Raw genomic sequence first — 14,811 nt, 5'->3', positions numbered from 1 at the left:
CTCCCGTTCAGAATATCTTCTATCGTACGCTGTCTATTATTTGGTTCTTGTTGATCATTCTCAAAGAAAGCAGGAGTGTAGGTAACAGTAAATAGCAGTCTCTTGCCATTGTTTCGCTAACGAAGTACGCGAAAGAGGAAGGGTACCCGTATAATACGGACGGAGCGCCTGACGCATAGTAATGGCTACCTGGTAAAGCTTAACTACTGAGCTTACGACTCGAACCAAACTACTGTAGCTGTATCGTCATTCATTTGACCTAAATTGTGTCTCATATTACAATGGACCAACTTTGTTTCGATTTGGAGGTGCGGCCTAAAACTTTTCTCTCCCCTTGAATTTCAAGTCTCAAATTTCAGGTGCGGCTTAGATTCGGGAAAATTTTTTTTCCTGGATTTCGAGTCTCATTTTTCAGGTGCATCTTAGATTCTAGTAAATGTGGTACTAAGCAAAACAGGGTCCACTCAAGTCTCTAAAAATTGGTTTTATTTCATTCATAACAGGCTCAAGAAGATAATGCTTATGATATTTTGATAGTATATTTGACCACTTTCTTTTGCTTTTTGGTAAGCACACCTAAGAATCTACTCCTTTAGGGCAAAGTCCATGAACAGTGTGGTCATCTGTGGACAACTTATGAAAGTAGGTGGCCCATACAGCTTTCCTCATTGCTGTATCATCATTCAGAGGTGCAGTTTGTCTAATGGCCAGTCCTTAATACCTCTGAAGGAGGTCTATTTCAGTTTTTGTCAATCTGTCTCAGCCAGACAGAGATTTTCCATCAGATAGCAATTTTCCTTTCATTTCTCTTCTTAGCTTCCTCAATCTAGCACCCATCCTCTTTTGCACATGTCCACAACACTCCAGTTTTGTTACGAAGCTATCACCATAAACATTGAACTCATTAATTTTATTGAAAGCTTTAGATTCCCCATCACCTAGGTACTTTGTATATCTAAGGTTATGAACGGGCACTGACCTCTGAAATAATTTTAGAGCTCCATCACTCTCCATACCTCTACTGTAACCATCATAATTATTATAACACTGATGTTCAATATGTCCTTCAGTGTTACTATGGCAGGTGTGGCAATAATTAGATAAGCACTCAACATCAAAAACTTTTCCATTCTCCACAGAAGTAGCACTTAAAACACCATTCAAGGAACGATGTCCTCGATGTTGCCATGTCCCATCAAGTGCAACAGCAATGTCCCTTGTTTCACTAATATTAACAGCTTTTTCTACTGCACATTTCATAGATGCTTTAGACACAACCGTCAAGGCACCTAAAAGTATTCTTATGTACTTGCTGAACCTACTGGGAGGAGGAAGATCAATCAAATGACAGAACGTTTGTGCAGCCTTTTTTTCCTTTTCCTATTGCACGCATTGCGTACACGAACTTCAAATTCACATCATATGAATTATGCACAATGTTCGAAGTCATTTTCGAGGTAGATTTATTACAGGATCTACACAGACCAACTAATTTTGGCGCTAAACCCTTCCTGCTACTTTGTTGTTCAGTTAGTTCCAGACAGCCTACACCATCACATTGTTTACATTTTTCCACTTCCTTTATCAAAGAAGATAAGATACCCACACCAACAACAACAAATCCACTACAAACAGCGTCATTTTTAACACAAAAATTTGAATCACCAGGAGGCGTGCCACATGTGAATTTCTTCACTGAAGAACTGACACGTAGGTTACTTTCAACAGTGTGGCTTGTTTTGTTTGTCAACTGGTTACCACAGAATTTCCTTTTATTGAATTTCTTGATGTGTGGCACACTAAAAAAATATGTATTTCCACAAATATATGTAGCACTTGGGAAACAAACGTTTATTAACATGTGAACAAACTGCTTCAGAACACAAAAGTAAATACTTGCAAAGATAATCATTTACAGACGCTAGAAACCTGCACTGTTACCAACATATACAATGTATCATACATATAATCGCTGGAAACAGAAAGAAAGTGCACAGTTCTTTTCAAAATAATACTGGTTTCTGTAACAGAAATAAAGGGGGCATGGCAGTATACAAGGTGCGAATGTAAAGTAATGACACTGATGTGAAAAAAAATGTTGCTTACAGTTTTAGTCAATTTTCGTGTTGTCTCCTTCAAAGTTCCCTTCTGATTGCACACACTTTCTTTAGCACTTCTGCCATTGATGGTAACATTTCTGGAACTAATCTTCTGTAATATCCTCCAAGACCTTCGTCACAGCTCTTGGGACATCTTGTGTTATTTGAAAATGGTGTCCTTGACCGCCATTTTGACTCTTTCACAGAGAAAAAAGTTGCACGGAGCAATATTTGGTGAATAAGGTGGCTCTGGTAGTACCGAAATTTGTTTTGAGGTTAGAAATTACTGTACTGACAGAGCAGTATGGGATAGTGCATTATCGTGATGCAGAATCCAATTATCAGCAATGTTATTATTAGACGAACCGTTCCTCGATTGATGTGCAGTTCTCCTGCAATCATTTTCATGGATAAACTTCTATCAGATTTTACGAGTTCATGCACCCATCCGTGAGGTTGACAGTTGTCCACTGCAGTCTTCATCTTCAACATTTGTTCTGCCTTCACTAAACATTTTATGCCAATCAAAAACTTGAGCTTTTGACATAACCTCCTCTCCAAAAGCCTTCTTAAGCTTACCGTAAGTTGTCGTCGCGTTTTCACTCAATTTAACGCAAAAAGAAATGGCATACTGTTGCGCAATATTATGCAGTTCCATTTCTGTGATGAGAGACACTAACACGTGTTAACTTATTACAGCACAACTCGTGACTGAGCAGTTGCTTCAACATGCCGCTTGGCCTAGAAGCAGCTTATAGACCAAGGTCACAGATATTGTGCCTACGCAAGCCTGCAGGGGTGCCACACCTTGCAAAGAAAATCAGTCTCATTACTTTATTGTCGCACCTCGTACATGACCGTAACTTTAAAATTTGGTATGTATAGGTCTTTTTTCATTTCAAACCCTACAGTGTATATATCAATGTAATCAGGAAAGACTATAGAATTTAATAAAGTCATTTAAAAAATTTTGATTTTTCCACCATTTATAAGTATCCTGTATCCTTAAGTGTTCGGCAGAGGATTCATCGAAAAGCCTTCAGACTATTTCTGTAACATTCCACTCTTCAACAGCACTGGGGAAAAATATCATTTAAATCTTTCTGTGGGAGCTCTGATTTCTCTTACTTTATCACGATAATAATTTCTCCCTATGTAGGTGGGTGCCAACAAAATATTTTGCCATTCAGAGGAAATTTCCTGAAAACATCTCATCATAACAAAAAACACCTTTGTTTTAATGACTGTCACCCCAACTTGTATATCATGTCAGGGTATACGCGGACAAGGAAAAAAAATTCCCAGTTTTCTCAGTCAAAAATACACTTTCTCCCAAGTGAAAACATACTTTTTCCCTGTTAACTGACGGTATATTTTCTCTTGGAACTGTATAACTTATAAGTCCTTTGATTATGGTTTTATACACGGGCGTAGAATGTCCTGGCGCTTTAGGGAAAAAAATAAAAAAAACACGCATTTTGGAAAGATCTTTGATGTGCAGCAACATGTATGCTGCATATTTTTGTATTAGGAAAGTATGAACTCGAATTCCACCAAACACCGCATGTTACTTTCCAAAGCATTGAAATTGAGATTGGGATGCGCTTTTGTAAGTTAGTCATAGCTCACTTCATGCGATTTCGCCAGCCGATCACAGCAGGTATTCAGAGCTTAGGACACGTGATGTAGTCAACCAACAGCAACATCACTGTTAAGTAGCGCGAACACACAAACAGAAAAAGTTAATGGTTCAAATTAATGTAAATAGTGTTGCTAAACGAAACGCAAAGCCTTCACATATAATATTGGTCTATCAGATTAATACGCTGCAAGAGAAGCTAAGCTTTCACATAAAATGTTGGTCTTTTATGCGCGTATTACAATTTAAGATGTATCACACAAAGGTGCCAGTAAAATTTTTAATAACGACATTAATGTCTGATCTTCCAGGCTCAAAATTCATCTAAATGGCTCATAATCAAAGAGTTGATTTTTAAATGAGAGTCAAACACTTTGTGATTTAAGAAATTCATCGTATATTATCTCACATAGTTCTGGTGTAACTGCTAGAATGGTACTTTGATGGTAACGATTTTCAACCCACCATTTCCCACGACCTGTTAGAAATAGGTTCGTTTCTGCAGTTGCCAGAGAGCGCCAGATGACAGGCATCACTGCGCAAGCGCAGCTACGATGTCGTAGGGAGCCCGCATGTTCGTACGTGCGAAACAATAAAAGATATTACATTATGTAAGAAACAAGACATCAGAGGATACTCCAAGAGAATCAGAATTTCATGACCCATACTAAAATGTTCACATTTAAAGTGCAAATTTGTATGTCCAGAATCCCACGACCTGTTATTAAGCTTTTCTATGTGGTTTTTGGGATGTAAATTTTCTTGGAGTACCAGTACTGTCCTGTCTCATATTTGGTTCTTTATTATGGCGTAATGCCAAATAAGCTAGAAGTTGAAAATGTGCACTTGAAATGCAGCAAACACAGTGTGTGGAATTAAACACTTTGTCTCAATTATATTGTCTGCCTTAGTGGAAAAGATCAATGAAAGAAAATAACTTTGGCAAACCAACAAAAATAACTTCATTGTTCTAAAAGGCAATTAACGCTTGACTGTCAGAAAGATGGAAATAAAATAAAATCTGCTACTAATAACACAGTTTAGCCTTCCATAATTATGTGAATGTATTTTAATTCACTTGATAGCTCCCGGCCACAGAAATCTGTTTTGTCTTCATTTGACGTGGGAGCAGTAAATGAAGAGGAAACAGCAAAAACACTAAATGTAAAAATGGGTCACGTGGAGACTACACACTTCCCAACTGTAATTCAGACTGTTCTGCGCATCGGTCCCGGATCTCTAATATTTCCGAACCGGGGCAATACCCCGCCATCCCCTCGAGCGTTTGAGATAGGACGTTAAAAAAAATTATATATATATATCCCGGGAGCGGAAAGACTTACCTCAGGGGGAAAAAAGGACGGGTATACACTCGCGCACACACACATATCCATCCACACATATACAGACACAAGCAGACATATTTAAAGACCACATATACAGACACAAGCAGACATATTTAAAGACCATTTTTTTGTGGGGGTGTTGTGAGGGTGACATGGTATTAGAAGGTGGAAAGTGTAACATGAGGTTGAAATGAAAATGAAAGATAAAAATATATGGGGAGAGATAAAGGTGAACTAGAAACTTAAAGTAGCTGCTAGCTGTGGACTGTACAACTCGCCCTTACTAGTATAGCGATCTGCCCAAAAATTTTTTGTCAAAATTTCATTTTCTTGTATACACCGAGAACGTAATACGTAATCATTCTTACCTGTTATTCGTTTATTTCCACTCCTGTAATCTGAATCTATGGATTCCGCTAGTAATTACAACAACGCTCATCATTCGCAAACACAATCAACCACACAATCAGACAGCGATTGGCATTCATCCGTTCAGCCTTACTTCGCTCAGCTCTGTCAGATTCCACTGACAGAGGAAACATGTACACTACGCACGCATTCACAAATCAACTTACGATTCATTCAAAATCAACTTAGAATGTGTTAAAAATGTTCAAAAACCGACAGGGATGAGTTTCAACGTAATATGAATAATCGATAAACTAACAAACTAACGTGCGCTGGATGCGAGTCGCTTTGTGAAACAAGGTTTCCTCCCCCCCCCTCAAGAATATGAATTTGCCCCCCCTCCCTAGATTTGGACCTCCTGCGCATGTATAAATCTGGCAGCTTGGGCGCTCCAGTAAAATTTTTCCCAGTAGCATCTAGCTGCTTGCTGCGACTGCTTACACAGCCAACAATTTCTGTAGCCAGAAGCGGGAGAAGGTACTACTCAACTGTGCATGTGCATGATCGAGCTCGTAACTGTTAAAATGAATTTAATGTAAACAGTTGTGACGTCACGCTCAGCAGAGGCAATTTGCTGTTACAAAGCATTGCACAGTCTCCCTAAGGCCTTTGACGCATTTTACTGTTGGCGGACACTTGTATGAGCACCATTTTGTTGCTGTATATGGTGCATTTCCCTTGAAATTTAAGTTTTATTTTCGTTTTTTCTCTTGTTCATGTTTTATTGCTGCAGTACTGAGACACAGAAATATCCTTTGTTAGAGTATTGGTTCTTACCAATCAAAATTACACAAATTTAACTGAAAACAAAAACAATGAAAAATTTCCCGGGTTTTTCCCCGGCTCTTCCGGGTCGTACACACCCTGCATGTCCATGGCGCACTCCCCCATTCTTAGCAATAAAACAACATAAGTTGCTCTTCTTTGAATGCTTTTTCATGTCCTCTGTCAACACTATCTGACAAAGATACCATAGCACACAGGGCCATAACTGTAGTTCAACAGTGTTTCAGTGAAAATTTTTTGTGTGTTTTCAGTTGTATCACCATCCACCATCTCCCTTCCAATTTAACAGTAAACACTGAAACACTATGTTATGCAGATAACAACCAACCTTAGGCTACAATTCCCCATTGGAAGTCACCGACATCAAAAGAAAAATTCAACTGAGAAAATTGAAAAATGATGCTAACGACTGTCTCTCAAATAATAATGTATCACAAAGTTGACCAAATATTAGTTTACCAGTTACTGACCACTAATTTGCTCGGTTCTTTGCCATCAGGACCCTCTGGACCAAAGACACCTATTAGAACATACTTAAATGTTCCTTCTGGGTCGATATCCACATCAGGAACAGCGGCAAGCTTCTCCGCTGCTGTCATTAGTGTCCTGTTAAACAGGTGATAAAATTATTCCAGAAATATTTATATACAACAGGTGAGAGAAGAGTAGTGCTGCAGTCACAATGTAAACAATACAATTCTGCCTCTAGGATTTATACTGGAAAAAATGTTTCCTTCAGAGAAATAATGATCTAATATTTGGATTTTGAAACGTGTGCCTATTAAGTAAATACAAGCATTCTGTGGAAGATCGTACACCATCCAAACCATAAAACTATCAATTAATTGTATCCAAAGGGAAACATACTTGAGAAAGCAATAAAATTACAAAGAGAGACAACTGCATTCTCGTAGAAAGAATTCGCTGGGTGAATTCCTTCATGTTTGGTGGACTCAAAAATATTTTTTAAAAACATTTATTGGTTATCGTTTAGAAAGAGCAGCCATTTTTGTTTCAGGCTGCAAGCATTCTTACACTTTTATAAGCGTCTGTGGTTTTTTAAATTATTCGGTAATGGATTGCGCCAGACCTTTCATATAAGAGGTATTTATTTCAGCAGACACTGGACCATAAATTAAAACCATGATCACCCTGCTGAATGTATTAGGGAATACACTTTTAATGTCTCAAAGTTGTTGGTTGTAAATTTAAAAAACCCATTTTTAATACTATCTTTCCAAAGAGTAGTTTCTTAGCCTTAATACATTTTGTGGTATTACACTACTCAGTATAGATACCTTTTTTTTTTTTTTTTTTTTTTTTTAGAGAAACAATTATGACAAGCTTATACTTAAAAACACTTTAAAAACAAATGTTTTGAATTTTTTCATTCTTTGGTCTGCAAATCTTTGTTAATGGACCAGATATAAATCTGAAAATTACACATTTAATAGACCTTTATGATATCAAACTTCTGTATAAATTTCAACCTTGAGATTCCATGGACAAAAAAATTTCAAATACGAGTCAAAAATATGTTTCTTACTGTTTGCAATATCTGGGCTGATGGAAACAGTGTATAAATTACATAATTTAAAAATATCTAGGATAACTCTTTAAAAAATGAGACAATTCATTACATTATCCCGTTCTCAACTTATTTGTTTTTACTATGTTGTTTATTGAACAACAGAGATATTTCTTCACTCATGTTGGGCACAGGGTTAAATGTTCGCCTAGTCACAGTCATAAATTCCAGGGGAGAAGACAACTCCTTTAATGATTTTTAACGGGCCTCTCGAATTGATCCTTTTCAAATTTTTTAAACGGGGTTCTTGGTGCTGGTAAAATGTAACATCCACATCTTGGTTTTGACGAGCAATGTTACCAACTTTGGCAATCCACCACTGTTCGTCATAGACACAAGCCACTATGTCCTTACTTTGAAGTGTCAGTGGTACAAGTTTTCCACAGTGATGACGTTCACTATCAGAGGATGTTGATGTGAACTTACAGTTGAGCAAGTTGTATGACTAAGGTATAAAACAATGAAAAGATCAGGTGCCTTTAACCTTCTGACAAGTTTTGAATCTTTCCTCCAAGACATTGGCATAGAGTTCTCGTATTTCCTCACATTTAATGAAACATACGTAATCCCTTTTACCTATTCTTTATACAGAATGTGAACATTTCTTGACGTGTCCAGATTTGGTTCTCATAGGTCCGTTGCAGACTAGCTTTTGTGACAGCTCACTTTGTTGTACCCTTTATGCCATCACACTCACTCTTCCCAGGGCATGATGCAAAAAAGTGCTATTCTGCACCAAGCCAACGGTCTTTTTTTCTTGGAGAAAGGAGATATTAATATTTGTTTGCTTTTATATTGGCTTGCAGCACCATCAGAGAAGTTCATCAGCTTGTTTATGGAACTGTCGTGCTGTTTTACGTAGTTTGTTAACTGCAGGTGAAAAGCATGCACTGCTGTAGCTTTGTGCTCAAAGTAATCATTTGCAACACAAAAACTATGACTCTAGTTTATCTGGATCTTTATAACAGAACATAAATGGACAAACTGTGGCCTGTTTGTTTACCCAGTGGTGCCCTTGTATTTCACTTGAACAACAAAGGAATAGTTTTCAGAAAAGTCAGCAAGAACTATACATTCATCAACTGCCAAGGTTTGCTTTTGTCCTTCAGAAATTTATCCTGACTTTGGCAATTAAATGACACACTATTGAGTTTTCAAGGTTAGTAACCAACACTTAGAAAAACTATTCTCATTATTTTGAGACTCGATTGTTCAACTGCACACTTCAAGGGCTCATTATTAACTAAGTGTGAGTGAACAGATGTTGGTGGAAGGGGGATGACAACACACAGATTTGTACAGGCTTGTCTACATCTACATGGATACTCTGCAAATCATATTTAAGTGCCTAGCAGAGGGTTCATCGAACCACCTTCGCAGTTCTCTATTATTCCAATCTCGTATAGAGCGCAGAAAGAAGGAACACCTATATCTTTCCGTTCGAGCTCTGATTTCCCTTATTCTATCGTGGTGATCGTTTCTTCCTATGTAGGTCAGTGTCAACAAAATATTTTCACATTCAGAGGAGAAAGTTGGTGATTGGAATTTTATGAGAAGATTCTGTTGCAACAAAAAATGCCTTTCTTTTAATTATGTCCAGCCCAAATCCATTATCATTTCTGTGACACTCTCTCTCATATTTCACAATAATACAAAATGTGCTGCCCTTCTTTGAACTTTTTCAATGTACTCTGTCAGTCCTATGTGGCAAGGATCCCACACCGCGCAGCAGAATTCTAAAAGAGGACGGACAAGCGTAGTGTAGGCAATCTCCTTCGTACTGCCAATAAATTGCAGTCTTTGATTACACTTCCCCACAATATTTTCTGTTTGTTACTTCCAATTTAAGTTTGATATCATGAAGATCCATTAAGTGTGTAATTTTCAGACTTTTATCTGCTCTCCTTACAAAGATATTGTAGGTCAAAGAATGAAAAAATTCAAAAAATCAATTTTTTAAAATAGTGTACATTTTGTGTAAGCTTCTCACTATAAGAAGTAGTTATACTGTATAGTGAAATAGCACAATAAATATTAAGGCTGAGAAATTACTCTTACTTTGGAAAAATACAATTAGGGTAGATAAAAAATCTACTCACCAAGTGGCAGCAGAACTCGCACATAAAAGACGGAAGAGGGGTGAAGGAAGAGAACTGGAGACGTCTAGGAAAATTGGTAGATATCGGGAAAGTCACCCAGAACAGCGGGTCAGAGGAGACTTACCGTAAGTAATGTCTTTCCTTCTCATCCCGTACGGTAAGTCTCCTCTGACCCGCGGTTCTGGGTGACTTAACCAATATCTACCCCTTTTCCTAGACCTCTCCAGTCTTTCTCCTTCACTCGATTACTTCCCCTTCCACCCTTCTGCCTGAAGAAGGAGCCACTGGCTCCAAAAGATTGCTAATTACAGCTGTCTTTTATGTATGTGTTCTGCCGCTGCTTGACGAGTAGAATTTTTATCTATTCAATTAAATAGTTTAAAGAATGAGCTTTTTTAGCTTGCAATCAACAAGTTTGAGCCATTAAAAGTAGGGCCTATATTAAGGAATACATTCAGCATGGTTATCATGGTTTTTAATTTATAGTCCAGTTAATGATTCTTATTTGAAATTTCTGGGGCAACTCAGTACTGAATAATTTATATAAAAACAGATGCCTGTAAAAGCAAAAAATAGCCACTGTTTCTAAATGTTGAGAATAAATTTTTTTTAAAAATGTCTTTAAACCCATTAAACATTCGGGAATTCATCCAGCAAATATCAATTTTTTTCTGAAATGACCGAGCGACTGGTTACTTTTTTCCCTGGCCCACTAGTCCTAGCTTACATAACAGAAATTTTGATTTTTATCAATACCAACTGTCTGCTTTCACCTATCACATCATCAAAATGCTGGACATAAATCACTCATCGAAATCAGCCACACACTGCAACGACAAGTAGCCCAAGTTACCTATGGTGTTGTAAGTTGCCACAAATCAGAAACTGCTGTGTTTCCAGTAGCAAAACATACTGTTGCAAAATTGGCAGCAAATGGGTAGCATCACGTTGTGGCACAGCAACCATAAAGCTTTGCTTTGTCTCAACGTCATAACCACCAAAGACCCATTGCTCTCGCACCTATGACTTCGATGGTGCTGACGAAGCAGCTCTCGTCTATTTCAACAGTATGGCCAGGGCCGCCCAAAACTATTGGCTCAATTAAGAAATATTCATGGCAGATATCTCTACAAAATTGGCACCAATCGAACACAGTGTGCTCACTGCCAATTTTGAGCTCCCTTATTAAAAACTTTTGCCTACTGAGTTCGAAAACCCACATGTAAGACAGTTGCACAATTTTAGAAATGTCTAAATGACTGCCAGCAAAAAATGACATTTTCCTGACTGAACATTTCTTTCTACAGTCCCTGCCAATGGAGCAGCTCCAAATTTCGCCATCTTTCCCTGTAGTTTTCTCCAGCTTCATCTCGTTGTATCCAACACAATACCTATTTTCACACACCATATCGTTCTTCATAAGACCTTGTTGCCTAGCCCATTGTATTGAGCTTCGGGTGTTCTCCATAACATGGTATAAATCTTCCATTACCAAATTGCTCAAATCTGGAAAATTTCTCGCCATTTTGGCACACGCAGTAATATAAGATACTTCAAAACGGACAGCCTCAACAGAAAAATATAGGTTGTTGGGCGCACTGATCAAGATGCATAACTGTGAGCAACAGGGACAAATACCATATGCAACAATATGCAAAGCCAACAACAGCTATCATGGTAAGGATGTATGAAACTGTCAGCATTACCTATGGCTAAAGAACTCTGTGAAGAAATATATTAAAATGTCTGCAGCATATTGGCATAGCAACATGAATAAGCTGGTGAAAGCAGACAGTTAATTAATCTTCCCCCCCCCCCCCCCCCCCCTCCATATGAAAATAAGTACTTTTTTGGTATTCCGTGCATATATATGCTTATATCTTAAGAATATGTGTTTGCTTCAAAAATAGGTATTTTTCTCATGATCAGTGCATGTACCCCCTAAACTGCGTAAGTGCCATTTTCGTTATTGCAGATGTTCGTTTTTTGGTATTGTGGGCTTGGTTTGAGCTATATAGGTCGAGTGAACTGTACGATTCCTGCTGGCTTTGTGACTGTAGCATTATGTCGTAGGGTGAGACTTTTTTTAGGGGTGATGTGATGTGATGTTTTGTATTGTTAAAATTAGGTTGTCCTTGCGCTAGACCCCCTATTTCCCGCGGTTGTTCTGTAGTTTCATTTTATCATTGAAGTAAGATTACTTTCACTGTTTCTATTTTCTCGATCCCTTTACAAACGCAACCACAAATCACATGGAGTCAGTCTGGCAAAAAGCTAAAGAAAAAAATCCTATAAGGCCTTTCAGAACTCACTGTGCTATGCTGAATAACTACCTGGCGGAATTTCTCTGGTGTCAACGTTTTGGGGAAAACCCATTCCACAATTTTGTTATTAATTCCACCTTTCTAGAAGAGAGAGAGAGAGAGAGAGAGAGAGAGAGAGAGAGAGAGAGAGAGAGAGAGAGGAGAAAAAAAAAAAAAATTAAATTCCGTGCATACATATGCAATATGTCATTTTTGATACAAAAAATTTTTTTGAGACAGTTAACTGATTTTTTTCTTTGCATCCAAATGAAAAATAAGTACTTTATTGGTGAAGAGCGCGTCAGATATGACTGTAACACTCAAGTTTTGAAATAAAAAAATTTTTGGCATCAGCGCATATATATGCTTATATCTTCAGAAATACGTGTTTCCTTCAAAAATAGGTACTTTTCTCATGATCAGCGCATGTACTCCCTAGACTGCCTAAGTGCCACGAAAAGCAGAATCAGATGTTTCCCTCGACCTCTACAGCTGAAAGGAAGCCCAGATAGCAAGGAACCAATACAGCTGAAAGGAAGCCCAGATACCAAGGAACCAATAGCTACAACCTGAAGAGTGGAATCAGACATTTCCCTTGACCTATGTAGCTCAAATGCAGCTCTCAATACCTACCAGCAATAATAATAATAATAATAATAATAATGAAAACTATGTAAACTTCACACACCAACATAACTCAAAAAACACCACAAAAACCAAAACCTTCAACAACTCGAAAACGCAAAAACCTGTATATACACCAGATCAATTAAAACCAACCAAAGTACGATAAATGTAAAACAGACAGAACATCAGAATTACTACAGATTAAAACCAAAATAAAAGTTTATTACCAACAAAAGCATGCAACAAAATCACCTAGGTTGACCGCCGCTACCAGTACACACACACACACACACACACACACACACACACACACACACACACAAAACTAATCAAACCTAACAAAATGCCACACACATAAAAAACCATCACTGAAAAATGAAGATTTCCAAACCCACATTGCAGCACTGGCTACCCAGGCTCAAATAAACCCATGTTACCATAGTGATAATGAACCCAATATCACATGTTAAACTCAACAAACACAAACCAATTCAAAAACACACACACAACACCATTATGTCATGGGTCAAAGGAGACAGGTGGAATAGAACACTTCCAATGGCCCCTTAACTTAGTTCCTACCTCACGCAGACAGACAGGATGTGAGGACAAGAATGAATAGTTCTGAAAAATAAGATTAGTGTTTCACTTTTAAAAGTGTTAATCAGCAGTAGGGCCTCCTGGGATCTTGCTTACTTGACTATCAGTAGTGACCAGCCATACTGTTTCTTTATAAAACAATTCCTTAATAACTTCATTGTTTAATATTTGGATTCTTGCACTGATGTCACCTCACGTGTAAGATTGTTCCCCCTATTGTTATCTAGACAACAAACTTGAACTCTAAGACATGATATCACAGTACATAAAATGATTTTTACATGTTAGTCTGAGAACGTGGACAGTGACCAAGAAGGCATACCCTAAAATTGCACTTACTTTAAGTTTTCAAAATGTCACAACCCCTTTCTTCTGTCATTTATCACTCTTTAACCTCTGGCAACAATCTGTTAATATAAAAACTGCACTGTTTTTAGGGTTCATGTTAAACCACAGACCTCTCTATAACTGACTGGTTGGAGAAAGGCAAGACAAAGAACTGGTTATGAACTGTTGTGTCCAAATCAATCTTTGAAATGCCAAAAACAGGATTAGTTAAAAATGTGATACCAAGCTTATGAACGACAACACCCTTAACGTGGTGGAGATATAAGACACAGAACTGATCAACTGCTCACCTAACTAATAACACGTAAATGTTAGCGAAATAAAATGCTAGGGACTAACAGGATCTCTGTGAGAAAAGGTAGTTTTGGGCCCAGGATGTTCTTTCTATTAGTCCTTCAAATATATTAAAAACTTGAAAATACCAGACCCCAATTCGAAAATGGAGCCTCACATAGGTACTTAAATGTATCTATGGAATGACCTACCAACCCAACCTATCCTAGATATATGTTTACACCAGTCTACAGATCAGCCTGTCAATGTAAATGAACACATATATACATCTTGTATGTCACAAGCATTCCCCCAGTCGAACACAATCTCCAGTAGGCCTAGACTTAAAGTACACCTAGCAAACAATACAGTCTAAGCTACCAGCCACAAAAAATAAACTTCATATTATGATCAAAACACACACTCAAAATATTTCACTGAAACAAACGAAATATCCTAGATGCCATATCACATCACATTTCATATAGGCTACCTATGGCTCATGTTGTTCACTGGACTCCAAACACGTTTATTTTTTCACACACATGCATTTATTGCTTAGTCCAGTTTCTTGAATAAGTATCATGAGGCTATCGTGGTTAAGTTTGTCAAATTAACTCCCAAAAACATCTTTTTGATAGCAATATTCTTGAATACTGGTTGTTTCTCAGATTCCACACCCCCTTCGGAATACC

General features: G+C 37.7%; 1 protein-coding gene across 1 annotated transcript in view; it reads right to left on the bottom strand.

The window, feature by feature from the left end:
- The window catches only part of LOC124555028 (molybdenum cofactor biosynthesis protein 1-like), a 148,149-nt gene extending 137,218 nt beyond the window's left edge, over positions 1 to 10,931 (bottom strand). The window contains exons 1-2 of the mRNA XM_047128783.1: positions 10,819 to 10,931; positions 6,749 to 6,884 (exon numbers count right to left, since the gene is read on the bottom strand). Coding sequence (XP_046984739.1) covers positions 6,749 to 6,884; positions 10,819 to 10,931 — 249 coding nt within the window. The remainder of the gene's footprint in view (positions 1 to 6,748; positions 6,885 to 10,818) is intronic.
- Positions 10,932 to 14,811: the final 3,880 nt, after the last annotated feature.

This window comes from Schistocerca americana, chromosome X (assembly GCF_021461395.2).
Source record: "Schistocerca americana isolate TAMUIC-IGC-003095 chromosome X, iqSchAmer2.1, whole genome shotgun sequence".
Lineage (NCBI taxonomy): Eukaryota > Metazoa > Arthropoda > Insecta > Orthoptera > Acrididae > Schistocerca > Schistocerca americana.
The sequence above is the reverse complement of the archived record's forward strand: the minus strand, read 5'-3'. Positions and strand labels throughout refer to the sequence as shown.